The following is a 26,377-nucleotide window of genomic DNA, read 5'->3' as shown; positions in this document are numbered from 1 at the left end:
CTTTTCTCTGTATTATATTATTGTATTGTTTGGGTTTTAGATTGCTGCTGTCGGATAAAAGCAGTATAAAGAGTCTGGGAACTTGTGATGAGCATTTTTCACCATTTTCTGACAATTAACAGTAGGGTTGGGAATCACCAGAGTCCCCACAATATCATATTATCACGATACTTATGTCACGATACAATGATATTGTGATTTTAAACATTTTATCTTTCATCTATCTCAACTTCAAATTGTGTCCCCAAAGGAAAACTTTTTTTCTAGTGGATTGAAAAAGCAATTGATTTTATTATTATAGTATTAAAAAGTAAATTTCTCATGTACAATTTATATAATAAAAGATCGATACCTGACGTCTGCGCTACGATACGATATTGCCACGGAAAATATCGCAATACTATGCTGTATCGATTTTTTTCCCCCACCCCTAATTAACAGACTAAATGATCAATTGATTAATCAGAAAAATAAATAGCAAGTAAATTTTTTTATTGGAATAAGCAATAGTTGCAGTTATTGTTAAAACCTTTTTGTGGTCACGAGTGTGGTCAAGAAATTGCTAACAATATTATGAACAGCACTTGATGAGATTTTAAAAATACCAGGAACTACTTTCTACCTTTTTTTTTATAAAATGATTAGCAAGAGAGAGGTGGTGTAAACATTCAGATAGATTGTACTTGTTCTCATTTGCTTGTAGTGTAGCTGTGGTATTTAAACAAAATTGTAGATTAATCATTCTACGTTATATTGCATTTCCAGGCAAGTCACTTTAACATACCTGTAGAAAACCCCCTTTTTTTGCTATGTTATCCTGTGCCATGCATAATCCTTGCATCTGATACTTACTTTTAGACAGAAAAAACACACAGACGACCTTTTTCTGCTGAGTGAAGTGCATAAAAGTTATTTTTTTCTTAAACTAAAGGCATTTCCCTATACAGTGATTTATTTTAGAGGTTTTATCACACTACAGAGGGTCTAGATGTTTACTGAAGGCTTGTAGTTTGTCTATGTTAACAACAGAGGGCAGTATTAGATAGACTGGTGCCTTTGAATTGGCTTGTCCAATTGAGGATTCACTTATTGTTGCTGAACCACAGCAGCATCTGTTTGTTATTTGCCTGAATTTGTTTAAAATTGTAATTATTATTTGTGCTCAAACAGTCGTTCACAGCCCGCCGACATTGTTTTCCTTGACCTTGCTTCTTATTTGGTATCATATCTACGCTTTTTTTCTCCCCCTCACCACTCACACACACACACAGGACAACTGATTAGGCCTTATTGGTTTGAATTCCAGTTTGGGGGTGGAGTAGCTGACTTTTATCAGTATTTGCTGACCAGAGAATCACAGCTGCAGTGTATTTCTAACAACAAGCGTGATAAGGAGGCTCTGAGCTTTTTCAATTCCACTGTCCAGGAAGTGAGACGCACCCGGGACACGGAGGTCATCTATCAGACTGACCGAAGCATCCAGAGATATAGGATTGTCTTTGTCTGTGCTTCCTGCATGTCTAGTTCTATATTTCTTTGAGTCTCTCCTTCTCGCTCACCTACAGCAACACACACACATTGGTGAAAGAGTATTGTGACATTTCTATTTCTCTAATAAGCTTAAAATGGAAGCAAGCGGAGGCATCTTTATGTACAGTGTGGCAGGCATCTGCTGAGCCTTACACACATGTACATTAAACACACACACCTTCACTCACTTGAAGGACCTGTGTAAGATTTAGTGGGTGTGATGACCTGAAAATAAGAATTGTTGTGTTTTCGTTACTTTAGGGTGAACCTTTTTATATCTACAGAGGGAGTGGGTCCTCTTCCACTGTGTCCACCATGTTGCAATGTTTCTACAGTACAGACAAAATAAAATTGTTTCTAGAGAGCGCCTGTCGCGTTTCCGCCAGAAGTTCAGCATGGTGAACTTTTGGTGGTGGAGCAAAATGCATTCACGTGGGCAGCAACTGTTTCATACCCATACCACCGTGATCGAAACAGATTCCCCTTTGCCGCCTTCCCCTCGTTGAAAGGACTGGAGGCAGTGAGTTACCATGCGGCGGTGTGAAAGCACCTTTAGGCTGTAATTATCTCAATCCATCTTGTGTCTCTCTCTCTCTCTCTCTATAAGTACCAATTTGTATTCCATTAGTAACATTCGCAGTGTGTATGTGTGTTTATGTGCCCCCAGGCTACTTTCTGTACATGTGGCCTGAGCCATTAGTATGTGATTCGTTGTCTATTACTCATGAATAAAACATGCAAGAAGCCACGACAGCACACACACACGCACACACAGGAATAACGCAGGCTTCTCACGTTACCTTGGTACCCATTGTGTGTAAACCGAGTAATAATGGAAATGTCTGTTAGTGTGTGTGTCGTGTATTCAAATGAGTACCTCCAGTATACGTGTTCATTGTGGTTAAAACAATTTTTGTCTCTGAAAGACGTGTTCTGCTGACACTGGTTATACTTTCTGCTGATATTTGTACAGTATCCTAAAACTGAAGTCTGATCTTAGTTTGAGTATTTAGTCTATTAAATTGATTATTATAATAATAGTAGTAGTTGTTGTTGTTATTATTAATAATAAAAAACAATATTCTTCAATTTGCCTATTTTGTCCAAACAACAGTCCACACCCCCAAAGTATTATATTTAAAGTGATATAAAACAGAGTAAAGTGGGTACCGGGGCATGTTTTGCATTTCTGCTTCTCGATTGATTTTCTGTAGATTGACTAGAGACATTCACTTCCTTGAATTTGAGCCTTTTCAGGTTAAATGGGTCTGAAGCATTGTTTTGACTGAAGAACATATTTTACTTATTTATATATTTGTTTAAAATGTTTAGGGCTCACTGTTTCATATTTCGTCTGACGTATTTTTTGCATTACAAAAAAAAGTAATTTGATTTAATGAGACTTATAAGCTAGAGCTATTCTAGTGGCTCTGTGAGGTTGTAACACTGAGCATGTAGCGAAATGGTGCTACATGCTAATATTTGCATGCTCACAGTGGCAATGTTAACTCAGGTTAGCCTCTTAGCATGCTAATATTTGCTAATTAGCACTAACAGTACAGTTGAGGGTATTATGTCATAAACTAAAGTGATATTTTAAACTGATTATGGTGCTAGATGAAATGTTAGGATAATTCACTCTGAACCCAAAATGTCAACCAGCTGACAGTACTAGAGTAAAAGTCATGAGTGAGCATATACAGTATAGACCACTATCTGTACAACATGTCTAGGCAATCCATCAATGGTTGTAGAGACATTTCAGTCTGGACCAACCAACCGATACTGCCATAGTGAGGCCTAGTATGGCTTAAAAGATCAGTAATACAAAAATCAGTTTAAAATTTTATCAGCACACATACTCTTAACTATTTATTGTTTTTTTGTTTGTTTGTTTTTAGTTTTTTTTCCTCTCTGCTTTTTAAAAAATGTACTTTTCTGACTATCCTTTCAGAGTCACAGGATTGATCGGACCTTTGGTTTCCTCCATCAAATGACCTAATCCAGTTTGTTAACAAGACTTCAAAATGTACACACATACATGACAAACAAATATAATTTAGTTTAAAAGAAGAAATTCCCAAAGTAGAAATATATCCCTTTAAGAACTAATGTAATATTGATCAGTTATGTACTCATCAGTAATGTATAATTAATGGTGTCCTTCTGATTGAACTGGCTGATATCAAATTTTTTACTGTAATGGAAGGATATATCTGTATATTGTTCATGCGTACAGTGCAGTATGTGAATGTGGGGACTGCAGTCCGTTTAGCATCAATCAATATTCCAGTGTTGCAGAGAGCCCTTTGCAATCTGGAGCGATTGGTGACCTTTTGGTTTCAGCTTCATTTTCTGCCTCCATCTCCAGTCTCGCTGCTGCTCTTTGTTCTTCCCATCTGTACTTCCCTCCCTCTGTATCTTTTCTCAGTTTAATTTCTCACAGTTGTCTTCTTGTGTAAGCTTTTTCCTTCAGCACTTTCCCCCAGTGTTTTTAACATGTCCTTCCAAGTTCTAAAGAGGATTTTTCTCTCGTCATCAGACAGTCTCTGTCCCTCTCTTTCCTCTTCTATTGCCTCTTTTCAAAGCTACATTTCAGACACTGGGGTGACGTCATCTCTCAGTGTAATCTGCTATTGACCTGCGTTCTCTGCTGCGTCACAAGGTTTACTGAGATATCAGGTGGCCTGTACCTGACCTCTGACAGCTCATGGCACAGAGCCCATCCACACACCTGCCTCCTGGGAGCCAAAGTGCCCCAGGAGAGGACACTGTGTGCATGTGTGTTAAAGTTGTTTTGCTGTTCTTGCACCTTTTTTCTCTTTTCTGGTTAACTCGTTGTGGCAACCAGGGCAGTAATGTAAAGGCATTTCCACTTTAAATAGTGTCAATAGTTTGAATCACCTGATAAATCTCTGGGGTTGTCACTGCGAGCGACCCTTTTCACATCATGTGTTTTCATTTGATCCATTGATCTAATAACTTCACTTTGCCATCAGTCCTCACACAATAAATGTCATCTCTCTTTTCACTTTTTTCATTTCCCACTTCTTAGATAATGCAATTGCAGATTAATCTTCTCTCTCTGACTTTACTTCCTTACTGTTGGTTACTTGTTATTGGCAATCTGATAATTTAATAGTTTTTCTATATTTGTGCTTACAGCGGCCAACCCCGCCTCTTGCCGCGGCCCTGGAGGAGGAAGAGGCAGAAAAGAGTTGCGGCCCGGCTGGATTCTGGGAGTCCCTGACACCCTGCAATGGATGCCGCAACCTGGGCTTTTCTAGTCTCTCACAGGTACACACACACATCTTTGTGTCACTATCTTCCATGCCCCTTACCCTAACCGTAACCTGATTCTGACCTTAAACCAAGTCTTAACCCTTTAAACTTGTGAGGTCCAGCATTTTGGGGCCCACAAAGTCCCTTTTTTGGACACCACGAATACAGTAAAACAAGCCCAAACACACAGAGCCTGAATTATCCTACTATAACTGGATGACTCTCACTGAAATTACAGTGAATATTTTCATGGCTGATTTGCATTATATTGTATTTTATGGTGTGCACATAATGGACCTTAGCAAACATAACCATCAGACCACTTCATAATCAAGATATGTTTGTCACATGGTGTTAAATAATGCAGCATACATACACACGCACATACACACATGCTGCTTCACTACAGTGAAATTACAGGCTAGTCATATTGCCATAGTTCTGAGCGAATACTTTCACCGGTTACCTTGGGAACGCAGTGAATGAGCCGTCACCAGAGAGAACGGCTCTCCTGGCATCTCTGGACACTCAATTCAGTATCTGTCTCTATCTTGCTCTCACTCTTGTTGTGTATATCTTTCCTCTTTCTCATCTTTCTCCTTATACGAATTTTCTAAAAAATCTCCTTATCTCTCCAGTTTTGAAGCTTTTACCTTTTTATGAGTGTAACTCTGTTATGAACTTTGAATGAATAACATTCAACTGAAATATCTGATTGAATGAGATCGCATAAAAGGATAATCATCCCGGGGGGGGGGAATATTGTAGCAGCCAAGACTACGGTGTAGAATATAAATGTGACACTTAACATTTCACTGATATCAACCAATGCCAGCATGATTTTTCTGTCAGAAACGCATATAAAATAATTTTATGCACACGAATATAGAGTGTTGTTATCTGGGATCTAATCTCTGATATCAGCAATTTATATGAGCACCAAGTGGCAAACTTCCGGTCTCCCGCCTGAGGCCAATACGGAAGCATCTGAAACTGCAATTCATTGAGTGGCCACTTGAGGCTGGCTGCAGAAGGGAGTCAATCTCCATTGACCCCCGTGTTAAAAAGCTCAACTTTACAGCAGAATAAAACATGTTTACAGCCTGGTTCAAAAAATGGTTTTAGTGCATAGCGCTAATTTTGCCCTTCGTGACAACTGTGAGGGGGGTGAATTGTTTTATAACTCACCTGTTTAAATTATATTAAGCCTTAAAGTTCTGCATTATTAGGGCGTGGCTGCTTTGATTGACAGGCACCTTTAGCCGCTGCCACTGCTAGCACTCGGTCCGCCATCTGTTAGCCTCACTCAGCTACACGGAGCTCTGAGACTCAGCCTGTTGGAGCTTTTTGGACATTTCTACATGCAGATACCGGATGAATAATGGCAGGCTGTGTAGTTCATTGGAGAGAGAACCTCCAGGAAAGCCGTGTTCTACTTGGTGAGTGAAATTCCTGTATTTTATTTATGTGTGTAACATTTAACAGGTATCGCTGTCGGCATATAGCTTGTTAGCTTAACGTTAGCTCATTACGCTAATTAGCCAGATACGAGCAGCCCCAATCTGCTAAGTTAGTGTAAGTAAGTTAGCTTGTAATGAGTCAAAGACAAGTCAGCAAGAGAGAAGCCAAAATGTAATGTTATTAGATTAACCTTAGTGTTCGACATTAGGGTGATAATGCTTTGAAGAAAAGGAGTCTGTGTGAAATTGTAATTAAAGGTTCAGCTCTCAGTTAGCTGACGTTATGATTAAGCTATGTCCTATAACAGAATCACTGTTCAGTTAGATACTAGTCAGATACTATTATAAGTGGCTGCACCTGATCCCGATGGACACGAAGGGTTTAAAGGCAGAGAGCCGAGGGGGGGGCGGCTGCGGAGTTCTGCCTTAAACTGTCACACCGAGGATTTGAGCTAGCTGTCTCTCCCGAGGAGAGCCTTGCACCTCCAAGTGTAGAGTTACTGTTTAAAAAACGATACCATTATACTATTCTTTGTGGGGTTCATCAGTGGGGATGATTGATTCGAAGTACATATTAAAGACAGTTAAGAGTCATCAATAAGTTATTACACTCAGTAGATGTAGCATTCCTTGAGATTCATCAAACAATCTGAGGTGATAACTGCGTTTGATCAGCGACGTTTCTGATAAGGAGCTTAAGAGGTGGATGCATAATTCGGCAGAACAGCTGTTGTAGGCTACCTGCAGAGATTTTCATCCACCTTTTTTGTCAGCATATAATGCGCGTTATGCCTGAGACAGGTAGCTGGGCTGTAACTAGGGCAATGGTTTAGTTAAGGCGAGAAATTAGGTCTGTGAGAGCCGCCTCTGAGTTTGTTTGGTGGATTAGAATTTGCCAACAAAGGTAGTACAGTTCAATAAGAAATATAAAATAAGATCCTTATAATAAACGTTCAATAAGATCTGACTTAGAGTAGTTATTGTTGCACAGTGTCCAGCAGAAAACCGTATATTGCACATATTAGGAAACAGTGTATTTCACATTGCCACCCCTAATTACTGTCAGAGAGGTTATAATGCTGAGGCGATCTCAGAGTTCAGTAGCTTTATGGCTCTTTGGAAGAAGCTGCTTAACTGTCTACCCATTGTTGTCTTTACAGGTGCCAGAGGAACTGATTGCAGAACCCTCCAGTTGTGATTAGCTGTGTCCAGCTCTTCAGGAGAGAACAGCTCCAGCTTCCAGCTTCCAGCTCTTCAGCTCCTGCTTTTCTTTTTACTCACAACACCTGAACACTACTAACGTGAAATTATGACACTGGGTTCTTATCAACAGATTCTATCATTATAATAACTCAACACATTTCAAGTCATACAACACTAATTTTACATTGGTAACCTTTTAATATTGATGTTTCCATGAATGCAAGACAAGAGTTTAATTTATTAAACTATTGCTTTTGTATTAGGAAGACTTTGTTATAAAGTGTATCAAACTAATTATACATAAAATCATTCTTCATTCATCATCAGTTTCATATTTTAATTTTAAATAGTGTGATCCAAACTTCAGGCTCTTCAGCTGTAATGTTTAATGTTTTTATCTGTGGTATACGATTAGCTTTTCAGTAAGTAGTAAAGACAGGGAGTGCAAATATACAGGTGGCGGTCATATAATTAAAATATAATCAAAAAGTTGATTGATTTCAGTAATTCCATTCAAACTTGGATATTATATTCATTCATTACACACAGACTGATATATTTCAAATGTTTATTTCATTTAATTGTGATGATTAAAACTGACAACTAATGAAAATCCCAAATTCAGTGTCTCCGAAAATTAGAATATTACTCAAGACCAATACAAAAAAAGGATTTTTAGAAATGTTGACCAACTGAAAAGTATGAACATGTACAGCACTCAATACTTAGTTGGGGCTCCTTTTGCCTGAATTACTACAGCAATGCGGCATGGCATGGAGTCAATCAGTCTGTGGCACTGCTCAGGTGTTATGAGAGCCCAGGTTGCTCTGACAGTGGCCTTCAGCTCTTCTGCATTGTTGGGTCTGGCGTATCGCATCTTCCTCTTCACAATACCCCATAGATTTTCTATAGGGTTACGGTCAGGCGAGTTTGCTGGCCAATTAAGAACAGGGATACCATGGTCCTTAAACCAGGTACTGGTAGCTTTGGCACTGTGTGCAGGTGCCAAGTCCTGTTGGAAAATGAAATCTGCATCTCCATAAAGTTGGTCAGCAGCAGGAAGCATGAAGTGCTCTAAAACTTCCTGGTAGACAGCAGATGACATGGCACCCCAAACCATCACTGACTGTGGAAACTTTACACTGGACTTCTGGATTCTGTGCCTCTCCTCTCTTCCTCTAGACTCTTGGACCTTGATTTCTAAAGGAAATGCAAAATTTATTTTCATCAGAGAAAATAACTTTGGACCACTCAGCAGCAGTCCAGTCCTTTTTGTCTTTAGCCCAGGCGAGACGCTTCTGACGCTGTCAAGGAATGCGACCGCTGAAACCCATGTCTTGCATATGTCTGTGCGTGGTGGTTCTTGAAGCACCGACTCCAGCTGCAGTCCACTCTCTGTGAATCTCCCCCACATTTTTGAATGGGTTTTGTTTCACAATCCTCTCCAGGGTGCGGTTATCCCTATTGCTTGTACACTTTTTTCTACCACATCTTTTCCTTCCCTTCGCCTCTCTATTAATGTGCTTGGACACAGAGCTCTGTGAACAGCCAGCCTCTTTAGCAATGACCTTTTGTGTCTTGCCCTCATTGTACATAGTGTCAATGGTCGTCTTTTGGACAGCTGTCAAGTCAGCAGTCTTCCCCATGATTGTGTAGCCTACAGAACTAGACTGAGAGACCATTTAAAGGCCTTTGCAGGTGTGAGTTAATTAGCTGATTAGACTGTGGCACCAGGTGTCTTATATATTGAACCTTTTCACAATATTCTAATTTTCTGAGATACTGATTTTGGGGTTTTCATTAGTTGTCAGTTATAATCATCAAAATTAAAAGGAATGAATACTTGAAATATATCAGTCTGTGTGGAATGAATGTATACATTATACAAGTTTCACTTTTTGAATGGAATTTCTGAAATAAATCAACTTTTTGATGATATTCTAATTATATGAATACACCTGTATATAGAATTTATTAAAATGTGAACCATAAACCATATCTTTTTTTTTAAATGGACCTATAACACAAATATGGACAATATTTAAAACTCAAAGTAAACAGGAGGAGAGAACACCTTTCCACGACAGTCCACGCCAACAGATACAGACTTCCACGACAATAACAAGGCTTCCAGGTCTCTGCAGCTCTCTGGCATCAGGTGGGACATCAGATCCACAGTGTGACTCTGGGAGGAAAATGTGTAATAAATGATTCAGGTGATGAAAAATATAATGTAAACAATACAGATGAGTCTTAATATAGTTAGAATATTGTGGTGAAGTTAATTTTCTAACTTAAGTCAAATAGTGAATCTCTACTACTACACAAAGTGAAGCATTTCAAACCCTTTTTTTGTTTTCATCTTGATTACGGTTTACAGCTCATGGAAATAATAACTCCAGTATCTCAAAATGTATAAACATTTTAGAATAATAATACATTGCTGTATTATAAATTATAAAGAAATGTCAACTGGAGAAGAGCTCTCTAATCAGCTAATTAACTCAAAATACCTGCAAAGATTTCTGAATCCTGTAATCTGTCTGGTTCTGATGCTGACAATGAAATTTTCCTCAGTATTCTAATTTTTTGAGATGGTCCTCTAAAAGATGCCTTAGTGTCTTAATGTTGACAGCACTATTATGTCACATAAGTGGGAGAAATGGAACACGGGAGACGGTCTTTAAATGTTTTTGTGTTGTCCTCTTAAGACAGACATTTTATATCAGCTGTCACATGTCCAGTAGCCAAGTTGTCCTAGTAACATTACTTACAGTTAAAGCAGGCGTGGAGGCATCAGATCCTCAACAAGAATCTTGTGACAAATATAAAAAGTACCTTTCTCTCTCAAATGTCCTATTCCAGACAATAATCCCACACAGCACTGCTGACAGCAGCAGTGTTACTCTCAATATAGCGGTGTGGGGAATTAATTAACGTGATAGCAGCCATGGCTAATGTTTTACAAGTTATACAGCTTCCATCATGTAACTAAGGACTCTACCACTAGCTTATTACGTTTATTACAAGTAACATACTGAGGTGACATCCAAATAAACGACTCGTAACTACCGTTATGTAAAAGGGTTAATTGATTTTCTTCAATTTGTTCATTTGAGCTGTAAGTAAACGTTAATGTAATTAATAACTTCATTAGTGAACTGTTAACGTTGGCCTCAACAAAATGTTAGTTTTGCAAAATAACTTTACCACATGTAACGTTATATATTAAAAAGCATTTAAAACCTTGTGAAGTTTAATGTCAATAACAGATATGAGTTATTTTAATATTTTCTGGTGTCTTACCTTGATGAGCTGACGACCATAAACTGGTAACAAAGCGGTCACAGGTTCCAACCTCCACCGTACAGCACCGGGGGTTTAGAAGCTAACGTTATCTCTGTTAACGCAGAGTAGCATATAGCATTAGCTCCTTAGCTTCAGCTAACTCGGTCATGTCGAGCTTGGCGGGAGTAGTTTCAGCAACACGTCACCTCAGCTCCACCAACGACCTGCCTCTTTGGCCATTTACGGTTATCTGGGAGTGGCACGCGGTGACGTGGTGCCAAGATGGCGACGGCCAGCTCCGCCAAATTCGGGCTTCAAAACTGCTCTTCAGAAACCGGGTGACCTCACGTATACTACGTCCATTTTTATATTCAGTCTATGATGAGCACACAGTACTCGTATTATTTTACATCTTCTGCACAGATAGAATATTTGACAGCTTATATAGACAACTTAATTACGTTGGGGATGTTGGATATGGGTTAAATAAATATATGGATTACTGTACAGCATTACAGGAGTGTGCAAAAATGGCTTGGACAAGAAAGAGAAATGTATGCACCTTTCAACATATTAATGAGCTTAAGGCCCACAGCAGTAAATTGCACTTGAAAGGATTTGTACTTAAACCCATTTTATGAGCCTTAATCACAAAGTGAGGCTACAACATGAGTCTCCTATTACCACTAATGTAGACTTCATATGTTTACCGTCCTTGTCCAAATTAAATATTGTGGTTAAGTATGGTCAATTAACCACCCACAAATCCATGAAAAATGTAGGCCTGTTACATACATCCTACACAGAGTATTGATCTTTCTCCTTACATGGCAAATATGCATTGTGTACATTTTTTCCTCTATTTGAGTCATACAGTTGTTTTGTAGTCATTCGTTGTAATGTTTGTCTTACTGTGTTATCTTATTGTAATCATGTCAAGCACTAAATTCTGTGATTTGAAAGTGCAGACATGAGATAAGAACAAAGTACTATATATGCCGTATACTAAACATACACTGTACAATGATTGTGCCCAGTAAAATACAGTAGACGATGTTACTATATGTTTTACAGTAAGGTGAAATGTGTTTAAAATAGAATTAACTATACATTGGATATACACTGAACAAAACTATAAACGCAACACTTTTGTTTTTGCCCCCATTCACCATGAGCTGAACTCAAAGATCTAAGACTTTATCTTTGTACACAAAAGGCCAATTTCTCTCAAATACTGTTGACAAATTTGTCAAATTCTGTGTTAGTGAGTTATAATCCAACTCACAGGTGTGGCATATCAAGATGCTGATCAGACAGCATGGGTATTACACAGGTGTGCCTTAGGCTGACCACAATAAAAGGCCATTCGAAAATGTGCAGTTCCATCACTAGGGATAGGGATCGAGACCCGGTTCCAAAATTTCTCAAAACCCGAAAATCAATAAGGTTCAAGCTTATCAATACTGCTATCGAGACTTGCGGGTCCTATGATGTAAAGTTATGTCTCAAGCGTCAAATCTGATTTAATTTGAAAGTCAATTGTTAAAAACAAGCTAAATAGAAAGCTGTCTGTCTGGAGCACAGACTGGTCTGTAGTCTTAAAAACTCAGCTGCTGGCTGAGACACAAACCAGCCGCTCCTCATTCTACCGGTAACGTTACCTGCAGCCAGCGAGAGAGGAGGAGGGACTGATACAGACTGATGTTATTCTTTCTAAACATCACTCACTACTTGTGATGTCAGATAAAGTTATTTAGTTGCTCTGCTATTGTAACTTTAGAACTTTAGATCTTGTGCATCAGTCATACCTTTTGTACCCACTTATATAAACTGTGAATTGTCTTCCGTCTTTCCTTCCTCCCACCCAAGCCCTTCATGCTGTGTATATAAGTGTGGTTAAGTGTGTGCAGATGAGTGTTAAGTGGTGAGATGCATGCTGGCTCAAACAGCAGGAATTCTGACATTTACAACACAACAGACCCTGTGTCTTGAATACTGGCAGCGTGCCTGACCGACTGGCACCAGACCTGGAGAGGTTTGCACCTGGATTTTGTGTGTGTGTACTAATATGTTGGTGCATAGATGAAAAAATTTGTGCGTTTTAATTTAAATGTGAGCATGAGGATATATATAGAGCATATTTAGTGGCATCAGCTTTGGTGTGTGTGCAAATTTGAAATTGGCAAGGCATCATTTTGAATTTACGTAGGTGGGTTTGTGTGTGTGGGGGGGTATAGAAGAAGAAAGGAGAGAAGAGAAATTGACTTGCTATTACATAATTAAGTTAGCACCATGCTAATTTGCCCTGTGTAATTGTGTATAAACAACATAAGTCAACATAAGAAGCCGGTGCGTCCCCTCTGAGGATGAATGGACAAAGTCAAACATTTTGTTGCTGCAGTCTCTCCCATCATTTGTCATCCTTTCTTCTTATCATCCCACATGAGATCTGTCAACCTAATTCCTTTTTAGCCTGTTTTCTGCCATCCCTCTCTATCCCATGTTCATCTCTCTCGCTCTGTGCCCAATTTATCTTTCACTTTATATTTCAGCAGAAGTGTTAACCTTTGTATTGATTGTCTGAGTGCTCAATTTTCTGGTTGTCCAGCTGTCACTCAAGACTGTCAGTCAAGGAACTGGACTTGTTACACATGCAGAGAAAATACCTGCACTAAAAACTTTAAATGCACTGTACACATACATTTCTGCAGAGAAGAACAATTGGAAGAATTTTAGTTATTTAACATGAGAGATTTTGTTTCGTCTGTGCTGTTGTCACTCTTTAGTCTTGGCACAGGCTCTGTTGGAAATATCTTACAAAAATGTCATATTGCTGTGCTTCTGAATTTGGTATTATAATTTGAATAATAAGATAGTTGTGTATTTTTGGCTTCTGTTTACCAGGAGAGACCTCGCATAGTCATAATGAAGCAGGTTAGCATTAGAATTTTTGAGTGTAAACTACATCCTCTAAAATATATGACAAACTATTTCAATAGTAAAACATGACACTAGTATCTTTTGCAGAAATATTGTATTGGCATGCCTTAGTTTTATCTAGGTGTATCTAATAAACTGGTAAGTGAATATGTGTGTCTTTATATGTAGTATGTGTGTCTTTGTGAGTGCGCACATGCCTAAGCAGGTGGATGCACAAGTTATAAGAATGTGATTAGTGATTGTGTGTGTCTGTACACAGCACACTTGTCAGAGACTGTACCTAGCAAGAAAAAGTCCATTCTGTTCCAAGCTAATGAATTTTGCATATCATTGCAGTCTGTCACATGTTTGTGTGTGCGCATGCAGGCATACGTGCCTACATAAGGAAGGTTCCCTTGTTGTGAATTTTCTTCGTCAGCCACAGGGTTCCACCCACCAACACCATGTAAATGACGCCAAAGTGTGCGTGGAGGAGGTTTCCTCTGTGACACTGACTTTCAGGAAGACGTTAAGACCTCACTTGCAGAGACCTTGATAGCAAAATAGATCATGAAAAGGCAGAAAGATAATGTACAAATGCAGGAAAAGGATTGAGAGAGGTTGGCAGAGGTTGCCAGGCAACCCAGAAATTCATGAGATATCAGGCGTGGGATGTCCACCATTGACAAATCTCAGACACCATCAGCACAGGTGCGTCAGAGTGCTGCACACACACACCCGTCAGCACTTCCTGATTGTGTCTCTGAGCTTCACTCTTCTTTGCTTCTTCATCTTCTTCTTCTTTCCTGTTTTTTTTCCTCCATCTCATTCTCCACACTGAGACTTCCCCATTAGATACCCCCCCGTCCCTCTCTGGCTGCTGACCTTTTAATGTTCTCAGCCAGAGGAGTTTTAAGGAGTTGAAGGTGGGGGGCAGGTCTGTGTCGCACTGGCAGAGTTTAGGATCAGAAACCCATGAAGGCTCTTGAAGATGTAAGGAACATCAAAGGAAGGTGTTTCTGAGAGGGCAGGGATTATGTGGAAAGCTTTATATACCTGTAAATGAAGGACTTCATGTGCTCTATTGGATGTTGGTTGAGGTTATCAATTTTATGTATTAAGAATTGATTGGTATCATAGATTTTCAAATTATGTAACAATTTCATGTAATGGTTAATTAAAGTTCAGTGTTGTTGAACGTTAGACTGTAATAATATGGCCATGATATGTTTAAATTAATAGTTGACTCGTTCTTTCTGCCATTTTGCAGTCTATAACTTAAAATAACTGGCATATTCAGTGTATAGACCTGAGTGGATTTGATCTTCTTATCTTACTCTGGGCTAGAAAGTGATTAAGGCTATATTCCCAAAATGTTAAATAGAAAAAATAATAAAAACTAAATTAAAGTTGAGCGCGCAAGTTGCAAGATTCCATTAAATGGGCACTGGGTTTCTTGGAATGGCCCGAAATCACCCCTATCCCTCTATGAAGAGACATTCATTCGATACAGCCAATCAAATCTTGCATAAAGCAGTAATGAGCACTTGCTAATAAGCTGCTCAGCTGCAGCACTTTAGACTGCATGAAAACATACCTGCAAATGTCACTTTGGTCCAGTTAAACACGCTGTCTGCCCATGACATGTAGGCTACAGCGCATGTTTGTTTACTTTGTCTCTTGTTCACTACAATGTAACCCAGACACTCTGGCAGCCTGCGAGCTGCTGTCAATCTAACATGCCCCTCCAGTTGGCTGAGGTGAAATGAAGCATTTCTGATGTTTCACCAAAGATCTTGTTTCTTCCTTTTTAATAATAAAAACTATTACAATAACACAATATTTTTGATATCAAAAAGGATGACTAAATGTGATTAACAATGGACTTTAATATTGATCCCTCACTGTCTAATGTCCCAACCTAATAAATAAAAGCCCAGATAAAACTCAAGCTGGGCCAACACATACCAATCTGCAGCTATTTGGATAATCAGTTAATCATTGCAGTGATTTTTCAAACAAAATTGCCAAAAATTTGTTGGTTCCAGCTTCTCAAATGGATTTCATTAATGTCATATTACAGTAAATCTAATATCTTTGGACTTTGAACTGATAGTTGGATAAAACTAGCAATTAGAATATGTCACTTTAAGCACTGGGAAGTTATAATAGGCATTTTCACCACCATTTTATTAATCAATCTAGAAAATAATCGTTAGTTGTAGTCCTAGATGAGACCTCAGACCTCTATTCACAAAACTCCACAATGCATAATACTGTGTGTGTGGGGGAACATCTATTGGGGTTAAGTGTTTTTAATGTTTGTCTTTGTTCTGTGGATTTTAATTCTTTTTAATTATTCATTTGGTTAGCTTAAACACAGAGTGGCATGTTAAATACAAAAATACAGTTCAAAGAGTCTGAATTCTTTATCCTACTATTAATTTTTCTTGCCCTGTTATTTCCTGCTTCTCCTTCTCTCTTTCTGCTACTCTCTCTGCAGGACATGATGCAGCTCTGCGCTTACAGTTACTTCTGCAGTTTCACTGTACTGTCTTCCTGTCAACCCAACCTTCAACACACACACCTACTGTATAGCTGCTGTCAAATACTTTTTTACTGAAATAGATAGGCACACACATGCTTCCCTTGAGTACTTTGCGATGTTCCCCGTGTGTGTGTTTGTCGTCTGACATTCCGCTGGAGTTCAAATATCTCGTTGTCCTTGAGGTAAACAGGAAAAGGAAGCAAAGATTGGAGAAAGACTAATAGGAGCAACACTAAAGAAAGACCACCAATAGGAGAAGGTGCGTCCCACAGTACTAGTACTACTGTACATTACAGCACAATAGTCATTCCACTGGTGTTGAAGTACTATTGAGCAAGGCGATCAAGCCTAAAAGGCTTCAGACGAGCCAACAGAGTGGTGAATTTGTGCAATCATTTAGTTTAAAAACCAAGCTAAGATCCAAGGGATTAACATGCGAAACACACAAAGGTGACAGGGAGAGATAAGGGGAACATCTGCTTTCTGCCTATTTATATATAAATGAGTTAAATATTGACAACAAGATGAGTGATTTACTTCTAGTAAATTATTTACTAATTCATATTTAAAGAAAAGGCATGTGTGTAACATCCTGCTTGAGTCTATTTGGAGTTAATATTTGATATGAAAGCAAATGGCCACTGTTAAAGCAGTAGATGAATATTTTTAGGTACACATGCTTAATTGCTTGTTACCTTAGCATAGTATGAAGACTAGAAGCAGGGAGAAACACTAATTCTGACTCTGTCCAAGGTTTAAATAGGCGTCCAAGAGTCTACAGCTATGTTAGTGGCCCTGTGAGGTTGTACTTAGGTACATGAATAGCAGCATGTTAATGTCACAATGAAAATGCTACATCACAGGCTACAAAAAGCAGGAGCATTATGTGTGAGGACACATAACAAAGTGATCTAAACACCTTTTATGCTCGCTTTGATCTCCTCAAAAAAAACTCTGATGTAGTCTGCTCTACCGCCAGAGGACCGACCACTGTCAGAAAACACAGCTGATGTGTGAAGAGTCCTGCTGTGAGGGAATACGAGTAAAGTTGAACTGACTGGGGTCCGTTTATGAGGAAGTCCATTATCCAGTTGCGGTGTGTTGTTTTTCAACCCAGCAGATTGGCGGACACACCTCCCCTGCTCTAGTAATGGGAGGAAATTGATGATCTTGGAGAGTGGTGCACAGAGAACGACCTACTGCTCAACATCAGCAAAACCAAGGAGCTGAGTGTTGATTTCAGGAAAAAGGAGATAAAAACACACTCCTGTCTACATCAGTGGCGCTGAGGTGGAGCAGATGAATAGTTTCAGGTTCCTGGGAATCAGCATCACAGAGAACCTGACATGGTCATCTCACATCTCCACACTGTGAAGAAAACTCAGAAATGACTGTATTTGTTGAGGAAGCTTAAGGAGGCTAAATGTCCGTGCATATTTCTTGTTAACTTCAACAAAGGAGCAATTGAAACCATCCTGACTGGAAACATCACCAACTGGCATGGGATGTGCACGACCCAGGGCTCTGCAGCGGGTAATTAAAACTGATATTATATCCAAAGGATACTAAAAGACAGTCACAGCCACAGCCTGTTCACCCTGCTGCCGTTGGGTAAGAGATACAGAAGTATCTTCTGTTGCACCACCAGGCTACAGAGCAGCTTCTTCCCCCAGTCTGTGAGACTTAAATTTATATACATATACAACCCTGTTGTTAAATGACAAATTTACCTTGTACTTTTATAACATACTGATGTTAGCATGTATAATGTGTACCGTATTCACCATTTTTGTTCAGCATGCAAATGTTTGCTATTAGGTACTGAACACAAAGTACAGCTGAGGTTGATGGGAATGTCATTAGTTATGCAGGTATTTGGGATATTTTAGTCTGGATTAAAGTGGTGGACCAACCAGGTGGCACATACCATTTATACAGATAAAGTATGCCTACCTGTACCTCTAAAGCTCACTAATTAACACATGTTTTTTGTTTGTTTAATCCATACAAGATCACTCAACTGTAACTGTGTTTATGTGTCCCCTGCCTTTAGCTTTAGATTTAACAGACGGATGAAATTGTTATTGATCTTCTCTTTTCTCATAGCAATAAAGCAAATAAAAACTATTCTTTTAAGACCATATGTGGGGACCTATGCCAGTTTAAATTAAAGAGGTGGTATTATGCTAATTTTCAGGTTCAAAATCTTAATTAGGGGTTGTACCAGAACAGGTTTACATGGTTTAATTTTCAAAAAACACCATATTTTTCATACTGTGCATTGCTGCAGCTCCTCCTCCTCCTCCACCCTATGTGTTGTACGCTCCGCTCTTGAGCTACAGAGTGATGCATCTTACTTGTACAAAATCTTTGTTGGGAGAGCACATGCGCAGTTCCCAGGTAAGGACTACTAGTCAATCAGAAGCAGAGAAGGGCGGGTCGTAAAAAACAAGGTAGTGTGATCCAAATCAAAGCCGCTTCAGACTGTGACCGTAACCTAGCAGGTGGTGTAGGTTACTACCAGTCCACAACATCATTGTTCCACATCTTACCATCAGGACTAAACGTTGAACTGTTGCCGGTGTTCTGACGATCTATGCTGCCTTGCCGAAAAATGCTACCGTAGCGCAAATCAATAGACTCGACTCTACTCGGCCCTGCTCCGTTTTCCTTTGCAGATAGTACCCAGAGATAGAACGTAGCTTGTTGTCACAGCGACGTACTGTTCAATGCGACACACACACCAGCGATCCAGACAGCTTTCTCGTTAAAACGTTTCAACATTACTCAGAATATAAAGACAGATAAGCGGTATGAAAACCTTCCAGCTGTGTTTTCCTCTGCCGTTGTTGCTGCAGCGGTCTGTGTGACGGCGGGAGCAGATGGCTCTGTGAGCGGGTGGCTGGCCGGCCTCACACGCTCCTCCCGCGGGTTGGCACAGGCTCCCCCTGCAGCCACTTGCGGAGCTCCTCAACTCCAAAAATATTCATCACATTTTTGTCATCACTTCTCGTAAAACTGTCAATATTTGAAATCTACACAGCTGATTTCTCACCTCAAAACTTCTCAGAAGTAGATTTAGTGATGAAATAACATACGAAACCTGTAAAATATAAAACTTTCTGTTGACCTCTGTCTGGTGCAGCAAAGATGATGCAGTGAATAGTGAATATTCTCTCTGGCCAATCAGCAGTCTGCCGTGTTTTCACGTTACATTTTAGTATCCCTCAGCTCGCTTGGAACCTCGAGAGAGGTGAGGTGATACGAAAAAAAGTACCTGGAAGCAGGTACAGGTGCAACATTTCTACAATGGAAAACCAAACAAAGGCAAGTTGAGCCAAAGGGCCTCCGCTCAGACTAGCTTGGTTTGAGGGCGTGCCTGACCCCCACTAGCTGCTTGGCAAGCTTTATGACGCATTTTCATTGTGAAGTCACAAGTCAAGGAAGTGAAGTGCTGGACTACAAACGAGCTGTTTTCAAGCAGTTCAGAGCAGAGTTTTCTGTGGGAGATGGGAACTCCCTTTGGGCTGGACTTTTTCACTTTACAAACCTGTTACATGCACAAAAAAGATATATAACTCAATAAAGGAGAGGGGAAAAAGCCAAAAAGTCGTGCTTCCGAGCTGCAGTTTAATGCCATGGACCTTGAAATCTTTTATTTTTTTAATCTTATGTTATGTAGCAGCTTAGTGGATTTCTCAAGGAGAATGATTTTGTGACTTAAGGGTGTAATGGTTTCTTTTGAGCTTTCTTACTTCACCTTGTTCTTTCTTTCATTGCTTTCATGACATCCTATTTATGACTTTTATGGGTACTCTGCTTTTTATATCCCAATCATGATACAGGGAATTGCTTTAGAGGATCCTTACTGTTCCTGTCAATTCTGCATCCCATGCACAGCAACCTTGAACACATACCCAAACACACCTTGCTATATATATATATATATATATATATATATATATCATGGTGTTAGTTTGCAGAAATTATCAGAAGATAAATTTGTGATGGATGGATGAATAACAAAGCCTAACTAAAGAGAAACACTTCATGTGACTTTAGCATTATTAAATGGGAATGCTTCCTCTTCCTATGGTAGGTTGTGTGACAATGTGAGCAACAAATGGTTTTGTGGATCCAACACATTGTGGAAAGAAGTTTCAACTACCCTGTGAAAGTTTTAATACATTTGGTGTATACATAGATTTGTGTTAGTCTGTGTCTAGTCTAGTGTCTTTAACTGCAGATCTCCAGAAAGCAGATAGATGTTGGTGCAGCAATTCAGGCCAAGGTTTAACAAAGGTTTGCCAGAATAATTTTTGCCAGACATCTTGCTAAAACTAAACACTACAACTAAACAGCATTAGTTTTTGGTCTTGCATGCATTGTATTTATTAAACTTTCATCATTGTACATCCATTGCATCTATACAGCACTCTTACTCCTGAACAGCCCTTAAGGTGGCTTTTCCTCCAAAGTTGTCAGGCTTGCAGTTAAGCACAGTAAAAGTTTGGTCATACAGCAGCAGCTCTCAGCAGCCAGTGGAAGCCACAGTTTGAGCTTTGCTCAATACACTAGCCATCATGGAGAATGTAAAGGGTGTTATTTTCTGAGGAGTGATTGTCGGTGTCCCACGGGTGGCTGAACTAGCTGATTTCTGTGGGATTAGCCAGCCGTGCAGGGAAATCCAATTCTGCAAGGACATCCCTGCTCACTGCTTTGACCAACCTGCACCCCTCTTTCTCAGTCAACATTTGTGAATACACGCTGCCTTGCATTCTTGTAAATAACCAAGCATGGCTCTGTCCAAAGTAGAAAGATGCACCTCAAGTTGAAAAAGACGCATCTTGTTTAAACAGAAATATAAAAATTACAATCTGTAGTTTTAGGAGGAGTTACATGTATAAACAGATATCTTGGTGACAGGTGGATGCCGTGACTGCACAGCTTACCTATGGCTTGTCATCATAGTGAGGTTCCTCCCTACCAAATCTGGAAACCACTGCTGTAACTGAAGACACAACACAGAAGTACTGAATGAATGGATAGTTGATTATGCTAAACTAAGATGGTAAACATTACACCGGCTTAACATCAGCATGTTAGTATTGTAATTGATAATCTGTCAGCGTGCTGACTTAAGCATTTAACTCAAAGCACTGCTAAGTATAGCCACACAGAGCCAGTAGCATGGCTGTAGACTCCCAAGTCTTGGTTCACTTTGCACAGAGCCAGGTTAGCTGTTTCCCCATGCTTCCAGTCTTCACGCTAAGGTAGGCCAAGTAATACACAGTCATGAGATTGGTATTAATCTGCTTATCTCACTCTTGGAGAGAGAGCGCATATATTTATTTATTTATTTATTTTTGCATATCTGCGCATTAGCCTGCATCGGGGAGTGGGCTTTGATTTTCTAAATGCAACCTTTCTTCATTTCCTTTTAGTTTTTTGGTCAGAGTGTCTCTCCAATGCTGTCCTCTCATGACTGCACCCCTCTTTCCGTCACTCCTCATTGAGGGCCTCAGAAGGTCCATTGTCCTCTCTGGTGTCCACCCCTCCCTTTTCTCTCTAATCAAATAGCCTCCACGAGGAAATGCCAGTAAATTATAGCCTCTATTCATATCTCATGGCCTATGAACTCTGTGTACAGTGTATGAGGCAGGGTTGGGTTATGACTGTTACAGTATGGAGTTTAACAGAGACCAAGAGAGGAAGAGAAAGTCATAAGATTTAAGTCTGTGAGATAGAAGTTCCTTGGACGTGACCAAATCAACAGCACATTTCCTGTTTGGGTTATCAGCCCTACACATGCACACACTGTAAGTTATACAAGCATACTCAATTATGCAGACACAGGGAAACATACACAAAAAAATATGCACATAAGCTCTCACATGATCACACATTAACTATCTGCTGCAAGCAGACAGACACATACAAACACCACACAGATCTGTAATCACACACCGTTGCATACAATCCTTTGGTCACATGTGCAGGCGCCATCACACACACACACACACACACACTCTAACGTTTAATCTGGCCTCTGCAGTTGGACGGGAGCTGCATACGACCTGCTAATTAGTGGCCAGAGGAGGCCTCTGTTTGTCTGCTCTCTTCCTGTTCAACTCAGACACAAGTTTCTCTGTGTGCTATCTCTGCCCTGAAAGATAGAGAGGGAGGGTAGAGGGAGGGAAATGAATGAAGACCGAGTGTGTTTGTTGGAGAGACTGCTCATATCGAACCGTTTGAAGCCCTTTTCTCCCACTTTTTAAAGCCGTCTGACCCCTTCAGGCCTCAGACGTGGAAGAAGAGCGAGGATACATCAAATTATTAGGTAGCTAAACCTATTGTCGCACTGGCGGATTAATTTCATCTCCACATTTTCGTTTACTTCCAGGCTGCACTCTGGACTTGAGAGTGAGGGACTTCCTTCCAGTGACTGTGCTTTTCGAGATAGGGTGCAGAGTAGTTTTCTGCTGGCGAGGGAATAGTTCAAACTTTGTTTCTCGTTGCTCACTTCCATCCAGCTGCATATGATATTTTGCTGTTTCTTTCTAGTTGTCCTGTGTGTGAGAAATCAAGCATGTTGCCTGGGTTTGGCTTGCATTTCTGTGTCTCTTTCCCACGTTTGTGTGTGTGAGGAAGTCCCTGCTCCAAATTCACTGCACTCCCACTTCCTCTGATTGCCTTCCTCAGAACGAACACATTTTCCTCTTCCCGCTCTGTCTGTCTCGTGCTTGTCTCCTCGGGATTCGCTGAAACAAACTCCAAAGTAAGTGTTGAGTTGGATCTTGGCGTCCTTTGATCTACCTGTGTTTTCTTCTCCCTTCCCTTTTCTCTCTCTGTCTTTGAGATGGGTTTAGTTACCCCTGTCAGCTTTGGCCTCACTCTTTCTCTTTCTGTTTCTTCCTAAGCTGATGGGATGGAAGGTGGAGATTTAGAGTAACAGGAGTATTGAGAGGTGATGTAGAAGTGAAAAAGAGAGATAACAGGTAGGAGTAGTGATGAAGTTTAAGGAAGAATACACAGAGCACATAGAGAGAAAATCAGCAATTCATTTACAGTACACATTATGCGTGATTCCTTTTTATCTCTGTCCTTATGAAGATAATTTCTTAACCATTTCCTGATTTCTATCTGTTTCCCCTCTCGTTCTCATTAAATGTTTTTATACATTTCTCCCCCCGTAGACTCTACTGAGGAATCTCTTTCCTGAGTTCACTCTGGCTTGGAGCTTTTATCACTTGCTTTCTTCAGTGCTTCTATTAATGATGCTGCTGTTCCTGTGGCATTTTAAAACCTTCCAAATATAATTGGTAATTCTTGGAATTTCAAAATTCCCATTAATGCTGTCACTTCCTGTTGCAAAGGGTTTTACTTGCGTCTGTTTCCATTTGAATCTGCTTTCGCTTCCAGCAACTTGGAAACATTATCTTGACTTGTTCTGAAGAACTGCATCCTCTTTCAGCTTCGTGCCATAAAGCAATCTATTGCATTTCCTGCCGGTGACAGACTCTGTCATACATTCGCATCACACAAGGAACCCGGCTATGCAGGAAATTGGACAACATATTTACTGTAAGTCTGTATTTACATGCAACAGTCAGTAATCGGGTTTCTCCCGTACCCATATTTTGGAAGAATTACTTTCTTTCTATAACTATAGTAGAGATACAGTATACAATGAGTATGTGTGTCCAAGGGCTGATGTTGCTCCGAGAGGACAGGATGTGTTGTGAGAGCACAACTTTTGGTTGTTTTAGTCAGACTTTGGATGGAAATATTTTGAATATGAGGATTCATTGCTGTGTGTGCCATTTAATACCTGTTGTTGCCATAGCAACCCTGAAACCTGAATGTTGTAGAAACTAAATCATGATTTGTTTGTGATGGTTATGTTTAAACACTTTTGTGGTGGCCTTGGCTTTATATATATGTGTATATACACACACACACACACACACACACACACACACACACACACACACACACGACTTGAAATGTGGGACAAGACATGTTTATTTCAACAGGATTTAACCCAAACCACAATGCTCCTATGTCATGCACCTGCGTACATGTATAAGACTTAGAAACCCAGTAACGTATGCATTACACATTAGCTTTTTCCAGGAGAAATCTATCTGGGGAAATCAGGTTTCTTCAATCCTTTACCCTAATTACAGAAACCTGGTTTCTGATTTACATGGCATATAAGAAATGAGGATACTGCAGGAAGCCAGCTGTAACTAGGCTACCTACGTGCATGTAAACACAGTATGAGATGCCGTTTAGTGGCATGTTGAGGCTACCAATCTTGACAGTCTTGCTTTTGAAATCGCAATTATGCTATAGTATCAAAGTGAATGGGGAGATGATTCATTGCGCCTTTAATCTCAGATGTCAGATGAGTTTATAATTTAGAGTAGAGTTTTTATGTTCCTGAAAGGAGCAGTGAAGTAACAGCAGCCCTTATGGCTCTGCAGAGTGCTCTCAGCCTTTCCATCAACTCTGTGAGTGAAGCCTGCAGCTAACCAGGTTGTCACATCAAATCATTGTCATCTGTGGCCGGGCCACCTGCAGAGTGAAGGTATGTAAGACTGACTGGATCTCTATTAGGTGGTAATGGTAGTCTAATTGAGTGCTGATGGAGATAGAAAAGGAAATAGAAAAGGAAATGGGGGGGTTAGTTTTTAGGCCTTTTAATAAAGTGCAGTGTAAAATAAGTCTCAGATTGAGTGCAGAGGGTGTAAGTGAGAGAAATCATCAAGGGACTGATTGCTCTGTCAGCCAGAATGATTAATCCGTTTTGAGTGTGCTCAGTGTGTGATTGATGGCCTGGTGGAGTCTGGGTAATGTAGTAGCAGATGGTGACAGGAAGAGTAATGGCTGTTGAATGAGGAAAGGAGGTTGCGAGAGGGCGAAGGGGGAAAAGATGGAGTCAGAGGGTTGAAATGTGGTGCAGGGTTGAGAACAGACATAGCCACACCCACAACTTATCACCATGGTGACAAGTTTACCACTAATCCCATTAGGAAGGGTATAACCAGGGGCAGGTTTCCAAGTGACACTTAAGAAATGATGATAGGGTAATGTGTTATGGGGAAAAAAAGCAGACATCCAGAGGCTTCAAGGCTGGAAAGAAATATTTTGTCTGTTCGACTGAAATGATGTGTGCCCCTATAACCTTTCCTCTGCTTCACATAATTCACTCTTGTTTTTCATTCTTTCTGGGTACACATCTGCCTCAGAGATAAGGTGCCTTTTGGTCCTCAGTTCTCTCTCAGAGCCCTTTGGGGCGCAACCTTTTCACCAATGCTGCAACAAAGTGCAATCTGAAATTCTCCTTAAATACCCAAAGAGAAAGCTGTTATATCAAGGTCCCAAAGAAGCATTTCCTAACGCGTTACTCTGAATTAATCACCTCTAAATAAAGAGTTTTTTTTCAAACCCTGTGAAAATCATTATTTCATTTAATATGCAAAATACAATTTTGCCATTTGGCAGACACTGTCCAGAGAGACTTACAACAAGCTTTGCAAACAAAGTTCAACATCATTAAGAAAAGTAAAGCAAGAACGTCCATCCTATTGAAAGTGGGCTAAGCGATTCTAATGCAATACATGTCGCTTTGTCAAATTCAGTGAATCTCTCCTTACTACTAGGTGTCCCTTCTGTGTTTGCGCTGAAAATAAATTAGTACACCGCCCTGCCTCTGTAAATGGGGAACAAATGACTCACACCCTGCCACAAAACACTATTCCAGCCATTCCAGACATGATTTTATATGTCAGGTAACTTTAAATGACTTACATTCACGTTACTAGTTCTAGTTCTTCAAGATATGCTGCTGTTGTGGTGTTAGCTATAGTAGCAGGAGAGTACGAGTATCGCTGTCTGGAGCTTGTGTCCTGGCTCTGGGACCGTCTCGTCCTCTTTACATGTTGGCTTCACAGCAGCAACTGTAGCGACAGTTAGCGACACAACTTTAAAACAGCTAACAGTAGTTACATTACTTGCTGTGTTGTTGTTATCATGGAATTGAATTTCTCCAGAATAACTTACCCCACCTTTAACAGTCTAATAACGTACTATCAAGAATAACAAGTGCTTTCTTTCTTTGTGTGTTGGTGTGATTTACAGA

General features: G+C 39.9%; 1 protein-coding gene across 5 annotated transcripts in view; it reads left to right on the top strand.

Moving 5' to 3' along the window:
- anks1b (ankyrin repeat and sterile alpha motif domain containing 1B) overlaps positions 1-26,377 on the top strand; it is a 258,652-nt gene that overhangs the window by 102,765 nt on the left and 129,510 nt on the right. For all 5 annotated transcript variants that reach the window (XM_038738848.1, XM_038738847.1, XM_038738846.1 and 2 more), the window contains one exon: positions 4,696-4,827. In XM_038738848.1, the coding sequence (XP_038594776.1) occupies positions 4,696-4,827 (132 nt within the window). The remainder of the gene's footprint in view (positions 1-4,695; positions 4,828-26,377) is intronic.

The sequence above is a fragment of the Micropterus salmoides genome, unplaced genomic scaffold (genome assembly GCF_014851395.1).
Source record: "Micropterus salmoides isolate LMB-PRFRI ecotype aquatic unplaced genomic scaffold, ASM1485139v1 Ms_hic_scaffold_23, whole genome shotgun sequence".
NCBI lineage: Eukaryota > Metazoa > Chordata > Actinopteri > Centrarchiformes > Centrarchidae > Micropterus > Micropterus salmoides.
Note: the sequence above shows the minus strand (reverse complement) of the source record. Positions and strands in the feature narration are given on the sequence as shown.